Source organism: Phascolarctos cinereus, unplaced genomic scaffold (genome assembly GCF_003287225.1).
Source record: "Phascolarctos cinereus isolate Bilbo 61053 unplaced genomic scaffold, phaCin_HiC Scaffold_1;HRSCAF=81, whole genome shotgun sequence".
NCBI classification, from domain to species: Eukaryota; Metazoa; Chordata; class Mammalia; order Diprotodontia; family Phascolarctidae; genus Phascolarctos; species Phascolarctos cinereus.
Genome location: NW_027555514.1, coordinates 20736511 through 20760840, shown reverse-complemented (window position 1 = coordinate 20760840; position 24330 = coordinate 20736511). Strand labels below are relative to the sequence as shown.

The window sequence follows — 24330 nt, the reverse complement described above, 5'->3', positions numbered from 1 at the left end:
TACAAATATTATCTCATTTGAGATTGCACTTCACTAAGAAATGAGGTGACTTGCCCATAGTCACACGGCCACTCTGGGGCAGAGGAGTTTCACTGAATAGCGTCTTGGGTCCTTCCTTGCCCTCAGTCTATCAGCCTGTGACTTCTTCATTCTGAGGCCATTTCTCTACCCACTCCACCATGCTGCCTCTCCTGATTTGGATGGAATGTGGTATAAACAGAGAAGTATCAATATACTACTTTCAGTTGAACTTGAGATTCAGTCTACCATCTTGAGAAAATGGCAGCCAATAAAAGATTTTGCACGGAAATAGATCCTATAACTTGACAGCTTTTCATTATGCTTGATAGATAAAATGTAGTTATAGAAATATGTAACTGAAATGAGTGAAGCCTTATTGTTCAAAGAACAACTAATTACAGAGAAAGCTAAATTGAAGACCGTGTACTCCAAAGCCTACATTTTTCTATGGAACCACAAGGAGATGCCATGAGCAAGACTCGTTGTTGTTGTCTTTTTCTTTTTCTTTTTTTCATTGCAATGACTGTTTGCCTTCCATTAAATTGTCAAAGAAAGGGAATCATTTGGGAACCTCTAGTTCACAGAATCTCAAAATTAGAAGAACTGAGCAGGAATTCCTTCTATATTATCATTGATAAGAGGCCATCCAGCTTCTGGTAATGGAGAAGCCCACTACCTCTTGAGGTGGGACATCCCCCTTTGGGATGGCTCTCCTTGTCAGAAAACTCTTCCTTATATCACACTGAAATCTGCTCCTTTGTACCTTCCACCCACTCACTGGTCCTCATTCTGCCATCTGGGCCAAGAAGAAAGACACTCCAAAGTCCCCAGTTCTTTAAAAATCTAGTTTTCTTTCAAATAATGGGCTTCCCTTCTTCCGACTGGTCTCTAGAGACTGTTCTATGACCTTGGTGAATTCCGCCACTGAATGCTTGCATATTTCCGTAAATCGGGTAGTATTTCCAAGACCCTACCTTAGCAGCCGCATTCCTGCTGTGGCTCCCAAATGAGCCGGTGTGCTTTTGTGGAGATCAGCTGGAATCTTCTCCTTAACTCTTTGCATGCAGTCCTCAAAAGCTCTGGGAACAGCTTGGGGGTTATTTCTATAACTGGAGATCCCAGAGCCTAGAAAGAGAAGCATAGAACAGTGTTTGGCATCTCATGATTAAGAAATTCATTCAGCTTTCAGCTTTATCAGTCAGCAACAACAGATTGTCTCATTATTTATTTTTTAAAAAGTTTTAAGAATAGGATTCAGAGAGAAAAATAAGGGATACAGTGTGGTATCCTATGAGAAAGGCTCTTGTGGGTAGGGCCCATGAGGGACTGAACTGCCCCATCAGAGTGAGAGCAAGAGCCCAAGAGAGGGAATAACATGGGAGCAAAGCCTGGGCTGAAATTAATGAAGGACTGGTTTTCAAGTAAGAATCACTGATAATGCTTTAAGGTTTGCAAACTGCATTTTACACGACGACCCTGTAAGTTAGATACTACTGGTATTATTATCCGCATTTTACAGAATCTGGCAGAGAAGGGTCTTACCACCAGAATCAGAGGTAGGGCTTGAACTGAGGTCAACTTTCTAGCCTCAGTGGACACCACTCACTGTCCCACCCTCAACAATCCACCAGACTTGCCTGTTCTCTGTTCCTCGTACACGACACTCCAGTCTCCTGTCCTTTGTACTTCCCGTTCCCCATACCTCGAACACATTTCCTTCTTACCTCTGCCTCTCAGAGTCCTCTTCTTTCAAGACATGGCTCAGGCACCACTGGTTGTATGAAGCCTTTCTTAATCCCCTCAGTTACTACAGCCTTCCCTCCCATCTGATGTTTATTTGTATTTATTCATTTTACTTTTGTTTTTTATATGTATATATACACAATTAATATAATAGATATAGAATATATGTGATATATTAATATACATATATACATTGTATATGTATGTATATACAGATATGCATGTGCACATTTGTGTGTATATATATTTTATATGGGTTATATGTATATGTATGTATACACACAAATATATATGTAAATGTAGATGTAGATATAGATAGATTAGACAGATAGATAGATGGATAGACAGACAGTCAATCAGTCTCTTCCGTTAGAATGGAAGTTCCTTGTGAGTAGGAATCATTTCATTCATTGCACTTGTATTCCCATCACCTAGCACAGTGTGTTTGGTATGGAGTGGGGGCTTAAATAAATGTTTGTTGATTGATTAAATGGCCTTTAAAATTCTACGATTGTGTGAAGTTCTACTTTTTGTCTTCCCAACTCTTCCCTTTTTGCTAATGATAGGAATAGAGAATCTTACATAATGGCATTGGGATGGGAATAGTCCACTCCTTGGTAGATTGATTTCTCACTAACTTCTAGGACAGAAGCTCATTAATGGTATGGTTATGGGTGGCTCTGTGGATATCTGGGCTGTGTGGGAGCTTCTAGGTGTGGCAACCCATAAACAAGGAGAGTGGGGAAGGTGGACTCCCTTGTCCAGAGGACCATCATGTTGTCTTGGTTCTGAGGTTGGGGTGGGAGGTTGAGAGGTGGCCCAAAATTAGGGGGACATCTGGGACCAAGGATGAAATCAGTGTTAGAATATGGCTGCTACCACTCCAGAAAAGAAAACAAACAGGTCCCAAAGACTCACTAACGTGTGGAGGCACTGTCATCTAGAGGGTAGAGCATTGAACTTGGAGTGACAAGGACCTGAGCTTGGCATGTGGTGTACGGTGCTGGTCTAAACCTCATTTCTGCCAAATTGCCTTTTCAGTTTTCCAAGCAGATCTTGTCAATTAGGGACTCCTTCCTTAAGCACTTTATGTCCTTGGGTTTATTGGACACTGGATTATTGAGTTCACTTGTTTTTTAGCCTATCTTTATATAGTCTATTCCTCTGATCTACTTTTCTACTTTTTAATCAGTTCCAAATAGTTTTGATGATGACTGCCTTATAGTATAATTTGAGATTTTAGTCCCCTTTCGTTAATACCTTCCTCCTATTATTTCCCTTAGGATTCTAGACCTTTTGTTCCTGCCAGAAATTTTTGTTGTTATGTTGTGTAGCTGTAGAAAGTACTTGAATTCAAATCCTGTCTTAGTTATTAGCAATTTGGCTCTGGGCAAGTCACTTAAACCATTTCAGCTTCAGCTTTCTCATCTGTAAAATGGGTACAATAGTTCTTGTAGTGTTTATCTGATGGGATTATTGTGAGAGTCCAATGGCAAAATGTATGTAAAGAATTTTGCAAGCCTTAGCACCTTAAATATAGGTCCCTCTTTACTATTCTCGCCTGAGTCACTTGCTTGTGCAGATGGATGGATACCTGCCTGCTCGACATTCAGAGAAGCTCCCTGAAGTGTCTAATTGCCTTGGACTAATTTCAGACACCCAAAGGTAAGCCAACAAGGATGAAATCTGGGTCTCCTAAAAGGAAAGTCTAATGTAGGAACGTTCCCTTCCACATGGGAGCTTATTCAGAGGGCTGCTTAACCACACGCTACCCACACACATATCATTTTCCCACTCAGAAAGTACACATCTCATTTTCAAAGGCTCCTAAAAGCACAAGTAATTGCAGAGATCTCTCTTCCGTGGTGGTCCTGAAAATTGCTGAGGGGGAACCTCACCCTCTTGTCCCCTGTATTTTCACACTGTCCCTCTCCAAGAAGTTCAAAGAGCTTTAACTTCGTGTGTCTATACCACAAAGAGAAGCCATTATCTTATTCCCGTTGGCTGGAGCCAGGTACCTTACCCTTAGAGAGGAGTGGGGACAGAGAACCTCTAGAATGATAGAATCATTGCACTGCAGACTTAAAAGGGACCTTGGAGGATGGACTAGCAGAGCTGGGAGGGACCTGAAAAGCAGTGCGGTGTAGTGGTTTGCACACTGGACTTGGAAGCAGGAAGAATTGGGCCCAAATCCCCACCTCATACCTTCACTAGCTATGTGACCCTGGGCAAATAACCTTTCTCAGCCTCCCCCTTCATACAGACACAGGTTAAGTGACTTACTCAAGGTCACTCAGTTGTCAGCAGAGCCCTCTTCAGGCCACTGCCCTGCCTCTCTCCCTCTCCCTCTCCCTTCCTCTCTCTCTCTGTCTCTCTCTGTCTCTCTCTCTTTCTCTCTCTCTCTCTGTCTCTCTGTCTCTGTCTCTCTCTCTCTCTCTGTCTCTCTCTGTCTCTCTGTCTCTCTCTTTTTCTCTCTCTCTCTCTCTCTCTCTCTCTCTCCTCTTGTTTACCACTGAAGGAAAGACCCTCCCCACAGGCAATGCACTCAGCCCTCTCTCCCTCTCCCTTGTTATTGGACCCCCAACTGGAGGGTCTTACCTTTCACACTGCACCTATAGGTCTGATTAACCACACCTGTGTTGTTTTCCTTCTCTGCTGGCCACTGGTACACGTAGACAGTGGTCCTTGATGATCCGGCATCAAACACTATGCCGTACTAAGCAAAAGAAGGAAGGAATATCAGAGACTGATGGGGCCCCAGAACCGACTCCCCTGCCCCCAGGCTTCCGAGAGCTATCACTCAGCTCAGTTTAACAAGCATTTATTAGACATCTTTTTATGTGACTGCCACCCAGATACAAAGACAAAATCAAAATAATCCTTGAGCTCAAGCAGCTTCCATTCTATCAGGGGAGGCATACAAATATTATCTCATTTGATCCTCATAGTAACCGTGGAAGGTAGGTGTTATTATTATCCCCATTTTATAGTAGAGGAAACTGAGGCAGGTAGTGGTTAAGGGACTTTTCCAGAGTCACACAGCTAGGAAGTATCAGAGTCTGAACTCTGGTCTTCTTGACTCTAAGCACAGGGCTCTATCTGGTTATCTAGCTGTCTCTCTATCTCTGCTGTGGACACTGTTCTGTATGAATCCCATAGGCATTGAAGGCATATTTACTGACTGAGGTGGTGATATCTAAGAACCAATCCTGTCTATATCAATTTGCTTGCCTTCTCAATGAGGGAGGAGAGAAGGGAGGGAAAGAGAGAATTTGGAACTAAAAAAAAAAGTTAAAAATTGATTTTACATAATATTGGAAAAAATAAAATATTTTAAAAAAACGAAGCAATTTCATTTTAAATTTCCCCATGCACATAAAATCTAGGTCAGGCCACATTACAAAACAAAGGGACGGAAGGATAAGTCCTCCCAATATGGGGGAAAGTATTTGAAAACAAGGCTTTCTGAAGAGTCTAACATGCATATTAAGGAAAAGGGGACTTCAGAAGCCCAGTCCCAAGGTTAGGGCATGTCTGATCCCCTACGTATCTGGCTGTAACCTGGTCTTATTCCTCCAGTTTCAGCTTTAGCATTGCCTGGAGAAGACACAGAGCATTTGTCTCACCAGCCATGGGAAAGAAAGCCAGAACCCTATGCAGTAAGCCAACAGACAACAGTAAGAGGAGTGGCAGACATGCATGTAGCTACAGATGCCACACTGTAATCCTATCTAGTCTAAGTAGGAATTGTTCACGGAACTTTTTTTTTTTTAAGATGGAAGGGATCTTAGAGATCACTTAATCCAATACCTTCATTTCACAGTGGAGTGAACAGACCTAGAAAGGGTAAGTGACTTTCCTAGGATCAAACAGAAAGTTAGCAGGAAACCCGGACCTAGAGACCAGGATTCCCCCCCTCCCATTTTGGGGCTCTTCCCATCACACCACACCCATGAAGTAGAGCAAGCCCATTACAATCCTAAACACTGATTACAGTGCCCAAGTATGACGGCTTCCAAGCTCAGCCACTGATTTCAAAGACTAGTCCTACCCTCACATAGCCCCAAAGGAAACAAGACTAGAGTCAGGGTTCTAACTTTACCCAGCAGGACTAGACATGCTCTGTAGAACCTAGAAACTAAATGGAGAGAGACCAGAGTGGTAGAATGAGAGGGCCTGGGTTTGAATCCTTATTCTGCCTGGATCTCAGTACCTGTATGGTCTTTGGATAAGCTGCTTCACCATTCCTGGGACTCAGTTTCCTCACCTGTAAAATGGGAGGGTTGGTCTGGATGACCGTGAAGGTCCTTTCCAGCTCAAAACCTATGATCTGACTTTGACAACAAATATTCGATGAAGTGCATTCGAAGAGGGTCTGGAGGATGTCTCCTCCTGCCCATCTGGTAGTCACTCCTCCACGACACCACGGCCAGCAAACAGGACCTTTACAAACAGCTCTGTTGTCAACTCCAACAAGTTTGATGTAGAAAAGGCTTGATCAAAGGAGGGTGTGGATTTCTCAGCTACTTCCAGCCTAGCCACAGGCTCACAAGACCACAAATAACAGAGTAGGTTTGAGCTAATTAGTCCTCACCGACAAATGAGAGCTCTAAGGGAAATTCAGGGTCACTAAATTCAGTTCAGCCAGCTAGGCTCTGCAGGATACGGAGACAAAACTGTCTCTGGCAGGAGTTTACATTCTAGTGCATGATTATTTCTTCAAAGCCTGTTGAGTTCTCTACCCCTCCCCCCCACATTAGACTGTAAACTCTGAGGGCAGGAACTATCTTTTACCTTTCTTTGTACTCCCAGCCCTTAACACAGTGCTTGGCACATAGGACTGCTCATGTATAGCCTGCATCAAATTGCTTGCCTTTTCAAGGAGCAGGGAGCAGAGGGGAGGGAGGGAGACAATTTGGATAGTGCTTAAGAAATGTTTGTTATTCACTAGCTGTGTGACCCTGGGCAGGTCACTTAACCCCAATTGCCTCGTGGCAAAAAAAAAATGTTTGTTGACTGACTGAGCAACCCTGTAAGGGAGGCACTCAGGAAGTTAAGAAGTAACTCCAGTCTCCCACAGCTGGTAAATATCAGGAGTGATTCTCTTCATTCCTTCTCCCTTCAGCCCTGCACTAGGAATTTATCCCCCTTCCATAAGCTTTGAAAACTGTGGCTCTCTCTTGCCTTTGAAGTTACTCTCCCTGTTGTTTACAGCTCTTCACTAGAGGCACAGTACCTACATGGGCACATGTTCAACCTAAATACCCATGTGCAACTAGGGAGCAGAATTAAAATTATGTGCATTGGTCCTTTTTCTGCAAAGGTGGGGGGCTACTGGTATGGAATGTTGCACGCCTTGTCAGTTGCATCAGGATTTCCTTTTCCTTCGTTATAAGGGAAAGCAAAGGCGGGGAGAAGGAGTATGCTCAGAAATGACTGGTGGGCAACAGAAGATATCAATAAAAATTAATAAATAAAAGCAATTTAAAATGAGTATTTTCTTCATAGTCCACCCTTATCCCCACCACCTCCAGGGCCTGCACTGTGCCCTGAGTGGCTGCTGTCTCCTTAGTCTCGGCTCTGAACCAGAGACAGAGTGAGACAGTTTGGGGTGTGGCTGCCCCCTCCATCACCCAGCGGATTCAGTCATCACCACAGAGCCTATTCAGAGTGTGAGTGGCACCTTCCTCCCTCCCACTAAACAGACTTGACACAGAAAATCTTCTCCTTACTCCCAGATCTTTCAAACAATGGAGTGAAGCCAAACCCACGTCACACTGTCTCTACAGGCCTCCCCACTTCACATCCCCTTAGTCAGGGATCTTCTTACCTTCAGGCCTGGGCCCAGGACTTCTTTCTGGTTGATCTGAATGAGCATTATAGCCATCAGCACAGCCACACTTATGAGCAAGACCACCAAGGCAACCACAGCGGGGGTCCGGGACAGGGCCTTAAAGCCTAAAATGGAAAGACCGGCCCCAATACATATAAGGACCCAGGCAGCACACAGTCATTGTCCTCTTGAGCTGGGTGTCTCTGGGGAACTGACCTTAAGATTAAGAGCTAGAAGGACATAGAAACCACCCAATTCATTCCCTTCAATGTACAAAGGAGGAAACAAGCCCTAGAATGGGGAAGGGGCTCCCAGGTAATCAAGAAGAGAGGGGGGATCTGAATCCAAATCCTCTGGTTTCAAATCCATCTCTTTTCCTTCTGTCTCTCACTCCAGGACTCTGCTGCTCTCATGGCAAGTATGCAACTCCCCTCCAGCTAAGGACTAGTCATTTTATGGCCATTCTACAGATGAGACCATTGAGACCCAGGGAAGTAAAGTGATCACTAGCTAGAGACTTTGGGATTTCAAACCCAGGACAGCAGAGTCTGATCCTGCCAGATCCTTTGAGAAGTACAAAGTGCTCTAAAAATGTAACGTGCTTCATATCTCCAGTTAAAACAAACTCACTGTGTGTTGCCAGCTGACTGAAGGGCACTCTCTGCTCTAAGTGATGGAATATTTAAAAATGTTCCCATTAGTGATGTCTTGTCCTTAGGAACTGTAAGTTCTAAGTTACTCAGTTGTTGGAAGGCAGTGCTTGCAACCTTGAGGTTACAAGCCCAGCCAACGCTTCCACATTGCCAATTTCTTCCAGGTCTTCATTTTGACCTTTCTGTATTGTGTTAATACTTTCCCCCATCCCCCACCCTGGGAGAAGGAGTCAATCTTGTAACCTGGCAGCCCAGTAGACCCAACCCTCCTCTTTGGATCTCTGCCTTCTCAGTACTGTCTTATCATGTTAAGTCATACGTATCAAATAACCTCTCCTTCACCTTCCACCTGTACAAGGTGATTTTCCTAAATAATTAACAACAATAATAATAACTCCCAACATTCATACAGCACTTTAAGATTTGCTTAGTGCTTTATAAATATTTTCTTCTTTGATTCTCACAACCCTTCAAAGTAGATGCTGTTATTATCCTCATTTACAGTTAAGGAAACTGAGGCAGACAGGTTAAGTGACATGTTGAAGGTCACACAGGTAGTAAGTGTCTGAGGCTGGATTTGAACTCAGGCCTTCCTAGTCCAGGTCCAGTGCTGTCTCCACTGGTGTCGCCCCAGTGTGGGGTGGGAGGTTTTCTATAGCTGAATCAATTTCTCCCAATTGCATAGGACCTCTCTAGCATCTCTCCCCTAAGAGAGAAGGGTCTTGAACACATCTCTTTGGGATTGTCCCAATTTTCCTTCATTTGCATCATCGATTATGAACTCATAAATCTCAAAGTACTGGATTTGAGATCAAGAAGACCTGAGTGTGTGCCATCACACTCACTCACTAGCTATGTGACCCTGAGTAAATCACTTAACCTCTGTCTGCCTCAGTTTCTTCGTGTGTAAGACAGGGCTGATAGTAACTGCAGTACCTATCTCAGAGACATGTCATGAAGACCAAACGGGATCCTCAGACCCCAGATCTAGAACTGGAAGGGACTCAGAGGCAATAGGACAATGAGCACCTGTGCCAGGCATCGTGCTGAGGCTAGAGGGAAGAGAGGCAATCCCGCCCACCATTGCTGTCACTTTAGGAGTAATCTGAGCTGGAAACCTGGCTTACATAGAGTTGGGGAAACTGAGGCAAGGTGAAATGTCTTGCCCAAAGTCATATAGGTAGTAAGTGTCAGAACCAGGATTTGCACCAAGGCCACCTGATTCCAAATCTAGCACTCTTCTCACTGTACCCACAGAACCCCCATTACCAGGTAACAACAGAAGCACCGGTTCCAGGAACCCCTGGGTTTGCAGATTAAGTGCAAAAGTCACTCCCCCATGTCAGAAGCAGGGCACTCCTTTGTAAGACAAATTGTTTTTGTCATTGCTGTTTTTTCCTCTAGTGACATGGGTGCTCGGAAGAGGCACAGCTGGAAAATCTTAGTGGAAAAAGCCCCAGATTTGGCCCCAGAAGACCTGGGTGCAAATTCGAATTCTGCTGAGATCATCCTTGTGACCTTGGACAAGTCACCTCATCTCCCTTGGCCTTTGGAAAATAAGGGGGTTGGATAAGATGTTTTCTAAGCTTCTTTCCAGCCCTACTCCCCCGATGCCATAAGGAGCTCCCTGGAGCCTGGCTCCACCCTCAAAGGCCTGGGGGAGGGGGGGAGAGGGCCTCCACCCCCCAGCCAGCCCAAGCTCTGGGAAGCAAAATCCAAAGCTCAGCCTCGAGGAATTTTCCCAGGTGGTGACTTCACTAAGTGGAAGGACCTACCTCTCCGGCAAGTTGTGGCCTGCCCTGCTGAAGGTGCACCTTGGCCCCTGGAGCCTTAGTAAGCTTGAATCCTGGGCTCTCTGCTCACCCACCTCTTCTCAGAGCCCTGGTCAGCCTAGGCTCTGTTTGCTGCTGGTGCATTGCAATGGACATTGAAGGTGTGCAGGGGAAGGGACGGATTGGAGATGGTGAGAAGTTTGGGAGGTGGGTCCTAGGAAAACGGGATTCAGGACGAGGGGATACGGAAATACTGGGAGGCTGTGAGAACCGGACAGTCAAGGTCATCTTGTCCAACCTCCTCATTATAGATGAGAAACTAAGGCCATGTAAGTGACTTGCCCAGGGTCACACGGCTAGTCCATGTTTCTGAGGCAAGACTTGAACTGATATTTTCCTAACTCTCAACGTTATGGCATGCTTCCTCTCCAGTCTCCTTCCTTGGAGACTTTAAAGAAAACAGGCTGGGGGCAGCTAGGCTGCGCAGTGGCCCTGGTGTCAGGAGCACCTCAGTGCAAGTCTGGCCTCAGACCAAACACTTGACACTTAACTAGCTGTGTGACCCTGGACAAGTCACTTAACCCCAACTGCCTAAAAAAGAAAAAAAGAAAAAAAAAGTAGAAGAAAACAGGCCGAAGGGGCAGTAAGTGGCTCAGTGGATAGAGCACTGGCCCTGGAGTCAGAAGGAGCTGGGTTCAAATCTAGCCTCAGACGCTTACTAGCTATATGACCCTGGGCAAGTCATTTGACCCCAATAAATAAAAAAGAAAGAAAACAGGCTGAGATAACTAGTGTATTTTTTAAGCTCCAGCAAAAGACGGTGCGGCGTGGTGGTAATTGGAAACAGGAAAGAACTGGGTTCAACTACCACTTCTGACATTCACTAGCTCTATGGTGACCACAGGCAAATCACTCTTCCTCTCAGAGCCTCAGTTTCCTTCTCCGTAAAATATTTGTAAGACTCAACAACCATCTATTAGGCTCCTCCCATGTGCCAGATACTGTACTAGGTGCTGGGGATGCAAAGGCCAAAAAGCCCCCAGATCTCCTGCCTTCAAGGAGCTTACATTCTCCTGAGATGATGATGGCACTTGGAGCAGCAGCTTTACAGGTTTATCATTGTTGTGAACCTCAAACGAGATGCTCATAAAACATTCTGCAAACTTTAAAGGGTATATGAATTTCAGATGGTTATCATTAGAATAAATACACGTTTATGACTCAGAAGCTATCACACACAGGAAGAAGACAGGATTCTGCCTTGGAGTTATGCCTGGCACCGTGTATCTGACTCTGGCTGACCTTAGAGGTCATCCAGCCTGATCCTTTCATTTTACAAATGAGGAAACTGAGGCCCAGAAGAGGTGGAGTTTCTTGCCCAAGGTCACATAGGCAGTAAGTGAAGAGGCATGCCTTCAGTTTCTTCTGAATATCTCAAGTAGGGTATCCAGCTCCAGGCTAGACACTAATGGCCATCAGTGAAACTATCAGTGGAAGTGAAGGATTCCAGCCTGATATTGTCAGGAAACAGCCCACCTAAAAAGTATTTCTATAAAGGCATCTGTAAGTTATAGCTTAATTAAAGTCTTCAATTTAGGAAGATGTCATCCGATCAGCCTTTATCAGTTTTCGCCTGAATGATCATCTAATGTTTTCTCAGTCCTTGTTTGTGGCCTTGCTGAGATAAAGAACAGGACTGGATAGATGTGTAGGAATCGTGACGGGGAAAGGAAAGGAGCCTGGCCTTTCTAACAAGACCATGATAAACTTCCTACAGCCTCCAAGTCATAACATAGGCTATGGTTCCTTGCTTAACTTCATCTTTCCTTACCCTTATTTTTCCTGACTTTCCATGTCACTAGAGGAAAGAACAGCAATGACAAAAACAATTTGTCTTACAAAGGAGTGCCCTTCTTCTGACATGAGGGAGTGACTTTTGTACTTAATCTGCAAACCCAGGGGTTCCTGGAACCGGTGCTTCTGTTGTTACCTGGTAATGGGGGTTCTGTGGGTACAGTGAGAAGAGTGCTAGATTTGGACTTTCCATTTTACAGGATATGATTTAAGGTATATGAAGCACCTTACAGCTTTCCTGTCAGGGCATTTTGGCAAGGTTAGGGTCCTTTCAACAGACAAAACAGTGATGCCAGGATGGAGTGAGGAAGAGATTGAGTATAGTCAACAATTCTTGGCATGCAGTAGGTGCTTAACAAATGCTTGTGGATTGGCTAATATCAAGTCAATTACTTTAAGCAAATGTCTTCCCTCTCTGGGCCTCAGTTTCTTCATTTGTAAAACCAAAGGGCTGGATGAGGTGACTTCTAAGGCACCCGGAAGCTTTAGATCCATGAAATGGATAAGCAGAAAGTAATAATGAGGCCAACCGAAAAATGTGGCTGTAGCCTCATCAATTATATCTCCCCTAGCAAACTGTCAAGAACTGAACTTTGCTTTATTTCTTCTGGCTCAATGCAAATGGGCTTCATATCATGGTCCCTTTAAAAGTCAGGAAAAATAAGGGAACAAAAGATGAAGTTAAACAACGAGCCAGGAACGGTTGGGTGATTTTCCATTTTATCATAGATTGAGAAGAAGATGGGACCTTGGAGGCCAGCTAGATCAACTTGCTCATTTTGAAGGTGAGGAATGAGCCCCAGGACTTCAGGTGACTTGCCCGAGGTCACACAACAAAGAGCAGATCCGGTCTTTGAACCCAGGTCCTTTGACTCCAAAGTCAGTTCTTTCTCCCTTGACCTCCCTTGAAAATATGGCTATTAAACAAGATTTGGGAAGTCTTTGGAGAGACTTCTTCATCATCCTCTTGGTCATTCATAAGCTCCTCGTACTGGGCCATTGTTCCATCAACCAACTGTCCACCTATCCCATCCCCATCTCTCCATAGCCCGAGGTTCACCGATGTTCCCTGAGCTCCTACTCAGTCCAAGGCACTGGGCTTGATGCCGACCCCAACTCTTGCTTTTGGTTTCCCTATTCTGATAATTATTTCAATAGAATTCATTTTCTTTGCAATCCTATGCATTTTGTTTTATGCACTTAAAAACATTCTTCTGAGAAGAGGATCTAGGCTTTACCAGACTTCCAGGGGGTTCCATGACACATACAAAAATTAAGAATCACTGATCTCTCACAATTGCCTCATTTTACTGATAAGGAAATGTTAGATGACGCATCTAGGGTCACATGGTCGGTGACAGAGACAGGACTTGAACCCAGGTCTTTTGACACCTAAGGCAGGGTTCTTTCCCAGATACTTCACTGCCTCTTAGATTCCCATATTCCCATATTCCAATGTGCCTATGAGCTAATCTAACTCCCACTGCCTCTTAATTCAAGCAAATGAATTCAAGAGAAGCTACCATATTTAATTTCCAAGTGTCTTTTAGAATAACAAGAGAAGCTACCATATTTAATTTCCAAGTGTCTTTTAGAATAACAAGAGAAGCTACCATATTTAATTGCCAAGTGTCTTTTAGGATAACAAGAGAAGCTACCATATTTAATTGCCAAGTGTCTTTTAGGATAACAAGAGAAGCTACCATATTTAATTGCCAAGTGTCTTTTAGGATAACAAGAGAAGCTACCATATTTAATTGCCAAGTGTCTTTTAGGATAACAAGAGAAGCTACCATATTTAATTTCCAAGTGTCTTTTAGGATAACAAGAGAAGCTACCATATTTAATTTCCACATGTCTTTTAGGATAACAGAAAATAGTTCAGTCCTAGGGATGAACTAGCACTGAGGGCATGCTCTCCTTTAAATCCTCCCAAATTGTAAAACCCATTTACTAGAAGAAAAGCAAAAAAATAAATAAGAAACAAACAAACAGAAAGAAAACACTTCCTTAGGTTAGGAAATCAAAACCAAAGAAAAGTCCTGGAGAAAATCTGTTTGTAAGGGCTGCCTAAAGTGGAAGGAACTAGCATAGCATAGTAGAAAAAAATGCTGGTTTGGGAGTCAGAGGACCTGGGTTCAAATCCCAGGTCCTTGGGCAACTCACCCTATGGGCCTCACTTTACTTATGTGTAAAATGAGGAAGTTGGACTCCGTGGCCTCTAAGGTAGCTTCCGATTACAAACCTCTGATCCTATTAATCTCCAGGCCCCTGATTCTGCCAGCTGACTCGTGGCGGGCCTCTTGAGGAGGGCTATGAGTACAGAGCTACAAGGCAGCATGATGGGACGCGGCGAAGGAATTGGGGATTGTTAGTCTAGAGAAGATTCAGGAAAGACATGACAGCTATGGTCAAGTATTTTAAGGGTTGTCTTTGGGAAGAGATTCACTTTGCTTGTTCGTTTATTGTGTTCCTTCTCAGAGGATCAAAGACTTCAGGAGGGTGAGGTCTTGACTTGCAAGTGAATTGGTTTTAAATGAGGCAGATTTTGCTTGGCCCTACCTAGAGGGAACAATTAAGAAGAATAGGAGGAAGTGGAGGATAGACTGATTTAGGAGAGATATGAGAAAAAGCTTCCAAACCATCATAGCTGCCCAGAAGCTAAATAGGCTGCCTTGGGAACGGGACCTTCCTGGAGGTCCTCAAGCAAAGCAGCTTGTCAGCTACGTGGCAGAGGGGAATCTTATTTATGGGACTAGGGTCCTTCCCAAAACTGAGTTTTATATGATTCAGCAAAACTTTCCTGTAAAAATTCCTCTTTCCAGCAGTTTCCATGGCAGGAAGAGTAAGTTTTCCTCTACTCTGGTTCAGAAAATGTCACCACAACCCAATCAATATCCATGTGGAAGGTGCCTTGTGGGTTATGCAGATAATGCAGAGGTTTGGCCAAACATTTCAATTATATATTTCGTACCTCGCTGTGGCAGAGCTTGGGATTTCCACGATACTGGAACGCCAACTGCAAAAAAATAAAAATAAAAAGCCACCTAGGAATGCTGGGCAGAGGTTCTGCTCATGCCCAGCTTGGCACCTCTGGACAAGTGTTTTGTGTGAAGGATGTAGGTATACATTTCTTTCCCATGGAGTGTATGCAAATAACCTATTAAGAAAAACTTCGATTTACCAAGTGCTCAAAAGTTTGTAAAACACCTTACATAAATGGGAGTATCTCATCTGAGCTTCACAAAAACCCTGGGAGCAATGTTCTATTAGTCCCATTTTACAGGATATGATTTAAGGTATATGAAGCACCTTACAGATATGATCTCATTTGATGCTAAACAGGGAGGCAGGCCTCTTGGGTGCAGTGGGAGGAGTGGAAGGTTTGGAGTCAGAAGACTTGGGTTTAGGTCATAGCTCTGCCTCTTCTCTGGGTCTCAGTTTAGCTCATCTGAAAGTGGGATGACAATTTGACTAGATGATCTCCAAGAATCAATCTGCAATCCTATGATGCTCATAACAACAAAATGAGGTAAATACTACTGATATCATTAGTCCCATTTTACTGAAAAGCAAAACAAGAGAGGTTGACTTGCTTGTCCGTGGTGGGACAGCTTTTAAGTGCCAGGAGCCTGGATTCAAAACCAGATATTCCTGATTCCGAGTTCCATACTCTCTCCAAGATGCCATAATAACACTTCTGCGTCCTAGATTTACTGGTTAATTTATTCTAGAACATAGTTTCTTAATCTGGGATCCATAGATAGTCAAGGAGTCCATGGACTTAGATGGGAAAAAGAAATTGCACCTTGATTTTCACTCACCTCTAACTGAAATTGAGCATTTCCTTAAATTATTTAAAAATATGATTCTGAGAAGGGGTCCATAGGCTCCAAGGGGGTCCATGACACAAAAAAGTTAAGAACCCAGTGCCCTGTTCTTCACCCAGGTTTATGCCCTAAGCTAAAGCCCATTCCCCTAAGGCTCAAAGCCATTTCTTCTCTTTCCCAGATACTAACCTGGTTGTTGGCAGGGTTGACGGGAAAGAACGGTAAACATCTTCCTTTTTTAAACTGTGAGATAAAAAACCACATCAAGACAATCTTTATTTATGTAGACATCAACTAGTGAAAGTCAAAGTAACTTGCGCACATTGAAAAACAAATACCCCAGGACACCCTCTTCCCTCCTCAAATCAAAGCATCAAGGTCATGTTTGGTGACTGTAGTTATTCAGACCAGGCAAATAAACCAAGAGTCAGTTTCAGAGTGCCAAAAGTCCTCAGGCTATCATGGAATCAAACCCCTTTTATTTTACAGAAGAAACTGACCTACAGCACTTGCCTAGGTTCACACAACTAAGATGCATCAGGGTCCAGGTCTTCTGAGTATCATGGTCCAGTATTTTTTTCTACCACTCCATGCTGTTATCATCATGCATTTTAGAACAAAGTCCTGTCAGATAGGAGAGTTCAAAACGACTTTGAAGACTTCATTTTCAGAAGCTATTGCTCACCTTACTGTTATTTATGTAGATGGATATTTTGTCCAGCTCCTTAAAGAAATAGCTGTGTGGCTCAGTAGATAAAGGACCTGTGATTTAAAACTCAGAAGAAGCTGAGTTGGAATAATACTCCAGCTGTGTGACCATGAGCAAGTCACTTAAAACTCTGTGTACCTCAAGCAATTCTATATTACTATAAATAGACTCTAACAAGGAGAATATTCACTCAGTAATTCCATTTATTTATCCAGGGTTTGTACCCTGTCAAACTCTTACCTGTTAGAATGCAAGCTACCCGGAGGCAGGGATTTTTACATTTTGTCTTTGTTTCCAAAGTGTCTAGGACATGGTAGACATTGAATCTTTTTAACTGAATTGACATTTGGGGAGCTATGGCAGCTAGGTGTCATCTGAACCTGAAGTCAGGACCATCTGAGTTCAATCCCACCTTACGCATTAACTCTTGTGACCCAAGGTAAGTCACTCAACCTCCATCTGCCTAAGTTTCCTCATCTGTAAAATGGGGATAATAGCACCCACCTCACAGGATTGTTGGGAGGATAAAATGAGATGATATTTGTAAATCAATTTGCAAACCTTAGAACATTATATAAATACTAGCTATTATTATAATTATGCTTTGCCTCTTCTGAAATTGATGAAGAGAGAGGGACAAAGTATGTTTCCTAGGGGTGTTGGAGTGATTCTGTTAACTCACAGCTCTTGCTTGAGACTTTCATATTGGAACATCAATTGCAAATCCTAAATTATTATCAATGATTTAGAGCTAGAAGGTATGTTGGAAATAAGCAAGCCCCACACCTTTTTTACGAATGAGAAAATCCCGGATCAGAAGGGAAGTGACTAGCAGGCAGTAAGTAGCAAAGCTGGGTTTTGAACCCAGAACTTCTAACTCCAAAGCCCACGTGTCTACCTTCACTCTTTGGCTCTCCCCAGATGATATTTAAGGTCCCTTCCATCTCAGTCTGGGAGGCTATAATTTTACCCAAGGGTCCCAAAGCCTTCTAAAACCTAACAGGGCAAAGATGAAAATCTTTCTTGTAAAAGGTTCAAGTGTCCTACCTACAGGCTGAGGCAAGATTCTTTCTCCTCAGAGTAGGGAGCCCAGCTAAGCAGCCTTTTACCACTCTGTTCTCTGGCTCACCAACTCCAGGGAAGACGCTTTGGAAGTTGTGCTGGTCAGCATCTCTTGGAACGCTTAATGACAGTCTAAGAAGGTCTTAGCTAGCTCTGCTCAGCTGAAGATGTATGATCTGAATTTTTTTTTTCATTTTTCTTGGGGCGGGAGAGTGGGGGACGACTGGAGTCCCCTGGGCTTGAGCCCTCTTCCCTGCCTCTAACACATCTGTCCATCCTTTGCATGCACGCGTTCATTACGTCCCGCGTGTCCGCAATTGTCTCGACTTCCCCCCCGGGATTCGGGTCTGCCCTTATCTCTTCCCCCTCCCCTGAACCCTTAGGAATCACGTTCACTTTCACCAGTTTTCTAGATAAGCAGTTCGAACCCCCACCCCCAACTCTGGAGGCTATCCCGCCCAGCGCTTGGGTTACGCTCTTTCCCAGTCCCCCAGGGGCAGTCTGTCCTTCCTTACCAGCCCTCGAGATACAGGGAAAGGAGGCGAAGATCTGATCTGTCAGACTCCGGTCTTCGGCCGCGACAGCAGGCGGAGAGGAGGCGGACGCTTGGGAAGGGGAAGTCCGGAAGGTGGGGGTCGGGAGGCCAGGGTACCTGCCTCGGGCTGGAGTGACTGTAAGCGCGTAGGAGAGTCACTCTCTCGTCACTGGGGAGGTGGGGAAGGCATGGCAGTCTCAGGGAAGGGGGAGCAGCTTCCGCACCACCTTTCCTATTCGGAGACTCCCCAGGGGTTTCCTACAGGCTGTCAAAGTCCCCGGGGAGATCCCGGGTAAGCTCCCCCGGCTCCAGACCGCAGAACGAGGTAGTGGCCCGCCGGCATTCCCCGCCCCTTCTAAGCAGGCTGCACTTTGTCATGTAATGAGTGGCCCAGAATGATTTTCTGCCACCTCTCGCCGACTGCCCTCGCCTCCGACCTTCTCAAGCACAGCAGCAAAGGATGCTCCCTGGGCCCCGCCCCCATCTCCCCAGCCTGCCCAGGGAAGGCGCCCAGTGGGTTTTGGGTGGGAAAGAATATGGCACCCAGCCTGCTGGGAACCAGGGCAACCCGAAGGCACTGAATGAAGCAAAGGGCACCGGTGCCAGCCCAAAGATCGAAGGATCATAGCTACAGAGCTGGGAGGACTCTGGGAGACAGTCTGACATAACTCCCTTCGTTTTACAAAAGAGGAAACTGAGGACCTCTGGGAAAGGTTCTCTGCCAAAGTCACACGCGCAGTAAATAGCAGAGTTGGGCTTCAAATCCAGGTTCTCAGCCTCCAAAATCCACTTCCCCCTAGGCTACCTTGTCAGACTCTCCCTTCTCATAGTGCACCCTTCCCCCAACACTTCTATATAAGTGAAATTGTGTTAGACTATGAATGTCAAGTTAGAGCTTGAAAGGGAAGAAAAGGGGAGGAGATGTCCCAAAATGACAAGGTGTAACCACCAGGGGGAAGAGAGAAGGAGCTGGAAGCCTGCCACACCTACCCTGCCCTCAGGCAGGCACCAGCTCCCTAAGCCACTCTACCAGGCTGATCTACGAAGTGGAGTGGTAGGAAGGGGTCCAACTCGTGGTCTCTCTCCCACTACCACATTACACATTTCTACTCTCCTAACAGCCCAGGGCCTTCAGGAGTCATTGGACAGAGGACCAGGGAAATTTGAGCTCCAAAGAATGGGGGGGAGGGGGACATCTATTACTCTCTTTTTACAGTTGAAACAATCAACTCAGAGAGATGAAAGAATTTGCCCAAGACCACACAGCTAGGAAGTGGCAGAGCCAGGCTTTGAACTCAGGTCCTTTGGCTCCAAATCCAGGCAGGTAAGTATGCCCCCCCCTGCCCCCCGCTGCCCTCCCCTAATTTCTGCACTTTGCAGACAGCTATTGCAACATTTCTCTGGAGGAGCTGGGTATAAACCTAGTATGAGGGGTAGACCCATGGTCTGCTGAAGGTGTAGGCTCACCCTAAACCTGAGAGCTCAGATTTGGGTGCCAGTCCTGGCCCTTACTCTGGCAGGGTCATTTTAGGCAAATCCTGTTGCTCCCCTAGTACTCAGTTTCAAGCTGTCTTGTGTGAAGTACAGACCAAAATATCTCTCTTCTAAAGAGGCCACAGGATCAAATCTGTAAGACATCTGCAGGAGCACGGGAAGGGCTAAAACGCTCCCCCTCCTGCCTCCACCTCCCAGCTTCCCTGGCTTCCTTCAAGTTCCAGCTCAAATCCCGCCTTCTAAAGGAAGCATTTCCCCATCCCCCTTAATGCTTTCGCCTCAGATGCTTACTCTCAGTTAACTTCACTGGTTCTTTGTCACTCCATTTGTAAAATGAAAGGGTTGGTGCTGATGACTTCTAATGTTTCTTTTAACTTGAAATCTCTGGTTTTATGATACCTCCCCATAAGCCCCCCAAGAGGGAGCTGACCAACAGGCTGGGACCCTCCTCTGATCAGTTGGTATTGTTCAGTAATGTGGGCTCTTCACTACCTCATTCTCACTAACCCTGCTTCTCTTCTAGGCACAGTTCTTGAATGACAACCTTTATATCACTAATTCTGCTCAGTTCTTTGCAATTGCAAATGAAGTAATATCTGTAAAACATTTAACACAGAGTCTAGCACATTGTAGATGCTTAATAAATGTTTCTTCCTCTCCCTCCTTCCTTTCTTTTCTCCTTCATTCCTTTCTTTCCTTTCCTCTATTCTACTTCCTTTCCCTCCCTCCTTTCTACTTTCCTTCCTTTCCTCTTTTCTACTTTCCTTTCCTCCTTCTTTCCTTTCTTTCCTTTCCTTCCTTCCTTTCCTCTTTTCTACCTTTCTTCCTCCCTCCCTTCCTCCTTCCCTCCCTCCCTCCCTCCCTTCCTTCCTTCCTTCCTTCCTTCCTTCCTTCCTTCCTTCCTTCCTTCCTTCCTTCCTTTCTTCCTTCCTTCCTTCCTTCTTTTCTTCCTTCCTTCCTTCCTTCCAGGTCAGGTGTTAAACAGCTTGCTCATGCTCACCTTGTACATCTTCATTCCTTTATGGGTGACCCTCAACTTTAAATCTTTGGTGTCTGTGGCATTCTGTGACTCACAGTCACACATCACCGGAAGAAAGCTATTATTTAAAAGAAGGGCTTCCCTTTTGAGAAGAAGCTTGGGGTCATTAACTACACTGTGCAATTTCCCTAAGATAATTCAGCCCTTTTTCCCCTTGTTCAATTCTGGGTCCAGTTCATTGTTCATCTGCCTTATTGGCAGATGCTTGTCCAAGACAGATATGCTGAGGGTCCAGCTCTATGAGTTGCTTGTCCAATATATCATTGTTCGGACAGTAGACATTTTTCACACACTTGGCTTCTCCTGTGTGGATTGTTAGGTTGAAGTCTTTTGAATGATTTCCCAGGTAGCTGGGTGGTGCAGTAAATAGAGCGCTGGACCTAGAAGACCTGGCTTAAATCTGGCCTCATGCTTCCTAGCTGTGAGACCCTGGACAAGCCATTTGTCACTGTTTCAGTTTCCTCATCTGTAAAATGGCCATGATAATAGCATCTACTGCCCAGGGTTGTTTGGAGGATCAAAGGGGATAATATTTGTAAAGTGTTTAGCACAGTGCCTGGCACATAGTAGGCACTTAATAAATCATTCCTTCCTCCTTCCCTCCCTCCCTTCCTCCCTACATCCTTTGTACAAATGCCCTCAATCCTCCCTTGTAACAATGAAAAACAATTAAACAAAATCTATGGCTGCAGTCATTGCAACTGTTCCCATCTACCATGTTAGTCACCCACAATCACCTGTCCTCGGGGTTCAGGATCAGTCACTGAATGTGGGGCTCCTCCCCCATCCACTTAGCCCAGTAGAAGACAACCCAGCGTCTGAGTCTTCATCTTGGTAGGACCAGGGACTCTCTTTTCCATCTGTTCTTTTCCTTTTTGATGCCCTCCAGCATGTACATGCTAAAAGGAAAAGTGAGTCCTAGGAGGCTTTGGCTAAAATCATGGAACCTAGATCTTGAAGAAATTCTTGAATTCAATTCAATTCAACAAGCATTTGTCAAACATCTACTGTGTTCCAGGGGCTGGGGTTACAAAAACAAAAATGTGCTGGAACTGACAGAGAAGCTAGTATTTATATAGGCCTCTAGGGTTTGCCAAGTACTTTAGCTATGTTATTTCACTTAAGCCTCACAATTATCATGAACAAAAATGACCTCTCTCCCAGAAACGATTTTGTATTTAATTTTCTAGCGCTGTGGTGCCCCCTCACCCCCAATGTAGTAAGCTCTTTGAGAGGAGGGAATGGTTTGTTTCTGTCTGTTTCCAATGCCTTGAAAAGTGCCTGACCCATAGTTAAGGATCATTGAATGAATGAATGAAGGCTAAGAGAAAAGGCATTGGTAAAAATACAGGGGCTAAAAGTATTGTTTACCGGATGTTTTGCCTCTCGGGAAAACAACATAAGAAATAAGCACATAGTTAATGTGGATGTAATATAACAGCTCTGACACAGTGTTTATTATTAGGCAATATATTGAATTTGCAGCTGATAAAATTGGAATATACTAATTAAACTTCCTGTCAACCTTCCAAATTCTGCAAGAACTGGCATTGCAAGTTCAAATGAATATTGTTTTCTCTTGCCTCACCTACTGCAACCCATATACCTTGGAGCATGGTAAAGCTTATGAGGTGGCTTCCTAGGACAGCCATGCAAATACTATTACCCTGTTTTACAAATGTGGAACATGACAACATTGCCAAGACTCTCTTTCTCTAGCTCCCCTTGCTTCTCCTGTAAAAACATTAAAAATTTGGGTTCTGACGGCAAAATTGTAAGCAGGAAGGTGCAAATGGAGTTTTGCCCTCGGGTGGCACTTTACCAGATGCCTGAATTCTTGATCAACAGACAAGCATGTCCCATGCTCTGGTCACAACTGTCCTGTCTGCCCTGAGTAGACAAAATTTTGTCAGATGTCCTGGTGGAACCTGAGGTCACTTACCACCATCTCTTCCATTCTTCCTCTTCAGCCATGTATCCATCTGTGTGTCTTAATCACTCATGCACAGCAATAAATAAAAGCTATTCTGTAAACAGATACTGCCCTCTAAATTTGCAATAGCTCCCTAGTCTCTCAAAGGGCAGGGGGGAAAACAGTGTTCTCTGAAACTCCGATCATTTCCCCAACAAATGTTCCAAATTATTTCCTCCACTCACTAGGAAATTAGTCTGAACCTGTCCAGCTATCCGGTTACATGTGACTAAATCACTGGGAGTTGTACCTCTGTCCTTCTTTTCCTCCTATTCACCCCCATCGTTCCTTGCACTTCCCCCACGCCTTAAACTCCTTCCTCTTTGTTAATGGCAAGCCTGAACAAGTTTTCTTATTATACTGTGGTTTACACATAATTCCTTTCTCTGGAGTGCAGGGGATACATTTCACATATCTCTAGGCAGAAAAAAACAAAATGAGCAGATGTGGCATTTGTAGAAAAACCAGTTGGGTGTGCTAAGAAATTTGAGGATAACTGGCCTGTTTGACAGGTTTGCTTATTGTAGACCCTTATGTTCAATTCCGGGCAAAACAATTTAGGAAGGAAATGAATAAGCTGGAGAGGGTGACCAAGATGGCAGAAGGCCTGGAGTTTATACCACATGAAGATGAGTTGAAGGAATTGGGGATGAGGAGACTTGGGAAGAAGAGATCCAAAGGAGACCTGATGGTGGTTGGTCTTCAAGTATCTGAAAGGCCATCATAGGAAAGAAAGGTGAGACTTGTTCTGCTGAGCCACAGGGGGCAGAACAATGAGGAACTGGGAAAAGGTGGATTTAGGCTCAAAGTGAGGAAGAACATCTTTTTTTAATTAGTTTATTTATTTTTAGTTTTCAACAATCACTTCCATAAACTTTTGAGTTTTAAGTTTTCTCCCCCTCCTTCTCCACTGCCCCAAGACAGCACACAATCTCATATAGGCTCTACGTATACATTCCTATTAAAGATATTTCACATTAGTGATGTTGGAAGTAAGAATTAGAACCAATAGAAGGAACCACCAGAAAGAGGAAACAAAACACAACAGAAGAAAAAAAACAGCAAATAGTATGCTTCGATCTGCATTCAAACCCCATAGTTCTTTCTTTGGATGTGGATAGCATTTTCCCTCATGAGGTCTTTGGAGATGTCTTAGATCCTTGCATTGCTGAAAACTGCCAAGTCTATCAAAGTCAGTCATCGCACAACGTGGCAGTTACTGTGTACAGTGTTCTCCTGGTTCTGCACACTTCACTCAGCATCAGACCATACAAAGTCTTTCCAGGTTTTTCTGAAATCTGCCTGTTGCACAATAGTATTCCATTACCATTACATTCATATACCACAACTTGTTCAGCCATTCCCCATTTGAGGGGCATCCTCTCAATTTCCAGTTCTTTGCCACCACAGAAAGAGCTGCTATCAATATGTTCGTACATGTGGGTCCTTTTCCCATTTTTATGATGTCTTTGGGCTACAGACCTAGAAGTGCTATTGCTGGGTCAAAGGGTATGCACATTTTGATAGCCCTTTGGGCATGGTTCCAAAGTACTCTCCAAAATGGTTGGATCAGTCAAGAAGAACATCTTAACAGTCATAACTGCTTTAGGGCTTCTGTAGCAGGCGGTGAGTGAGCGCTCCTTCTTTTGAGGTCTTTCTACAAAGGCTAGATGACCCCTCAAATGAAATAATGGAAAAGGGGTATCTTTTCCAGGTGGGGCTGGGCCAGACAGCTGCCGAGGCCCCTTCCAAATTTGAAATTCTATGATTCAGTGATCCTGAGACTCGCCCCTAGTTGGATGTGGGTCACAAC

At 44.4% G+C, this 24330-nt stretch overlaps 1 protein-coding gene across 1 annotated transcript in view; it reads right to left on the bottom strand.

Annotated features, from left to right (window-relative positions):
* ENTPD3 (ectonucleoside triphosphate diphosphohydrolase 3) overlaps positions 1-18455 on the bottom strand; it is a 35650-nt gene extending 17195 nt beyond the window's left edge. Inside the window, exons 1-6 of the mRNA XM_020993403.2 lie at positions 17993-18455; positions 15896-15949; positions 14851-14895; positions 7595-7722; positions 4363-4480; positions 996-1146 (exon numbers count right to left, since the gene is read on the bottom strand). Of these exons, the coding sequence (XP_020849062.1) occupies positions 996-1146; positions 4363-4480; positions 7595-7722; positions 14851-14895; positions 15896-15935 (482 nt within the window). The 5' untranslated portion in view covers positions 15936-15949; positions 17993-18455. The remainder of the gene's footprint in view (positions 1-995; positions 1147-4362; positions 4481-7594; positions 7723-14850; positions 14896-15895; positions 15950-17992) is intronic.
* Positions 18456-24330: the final 5875 nt, after the last annotated feature.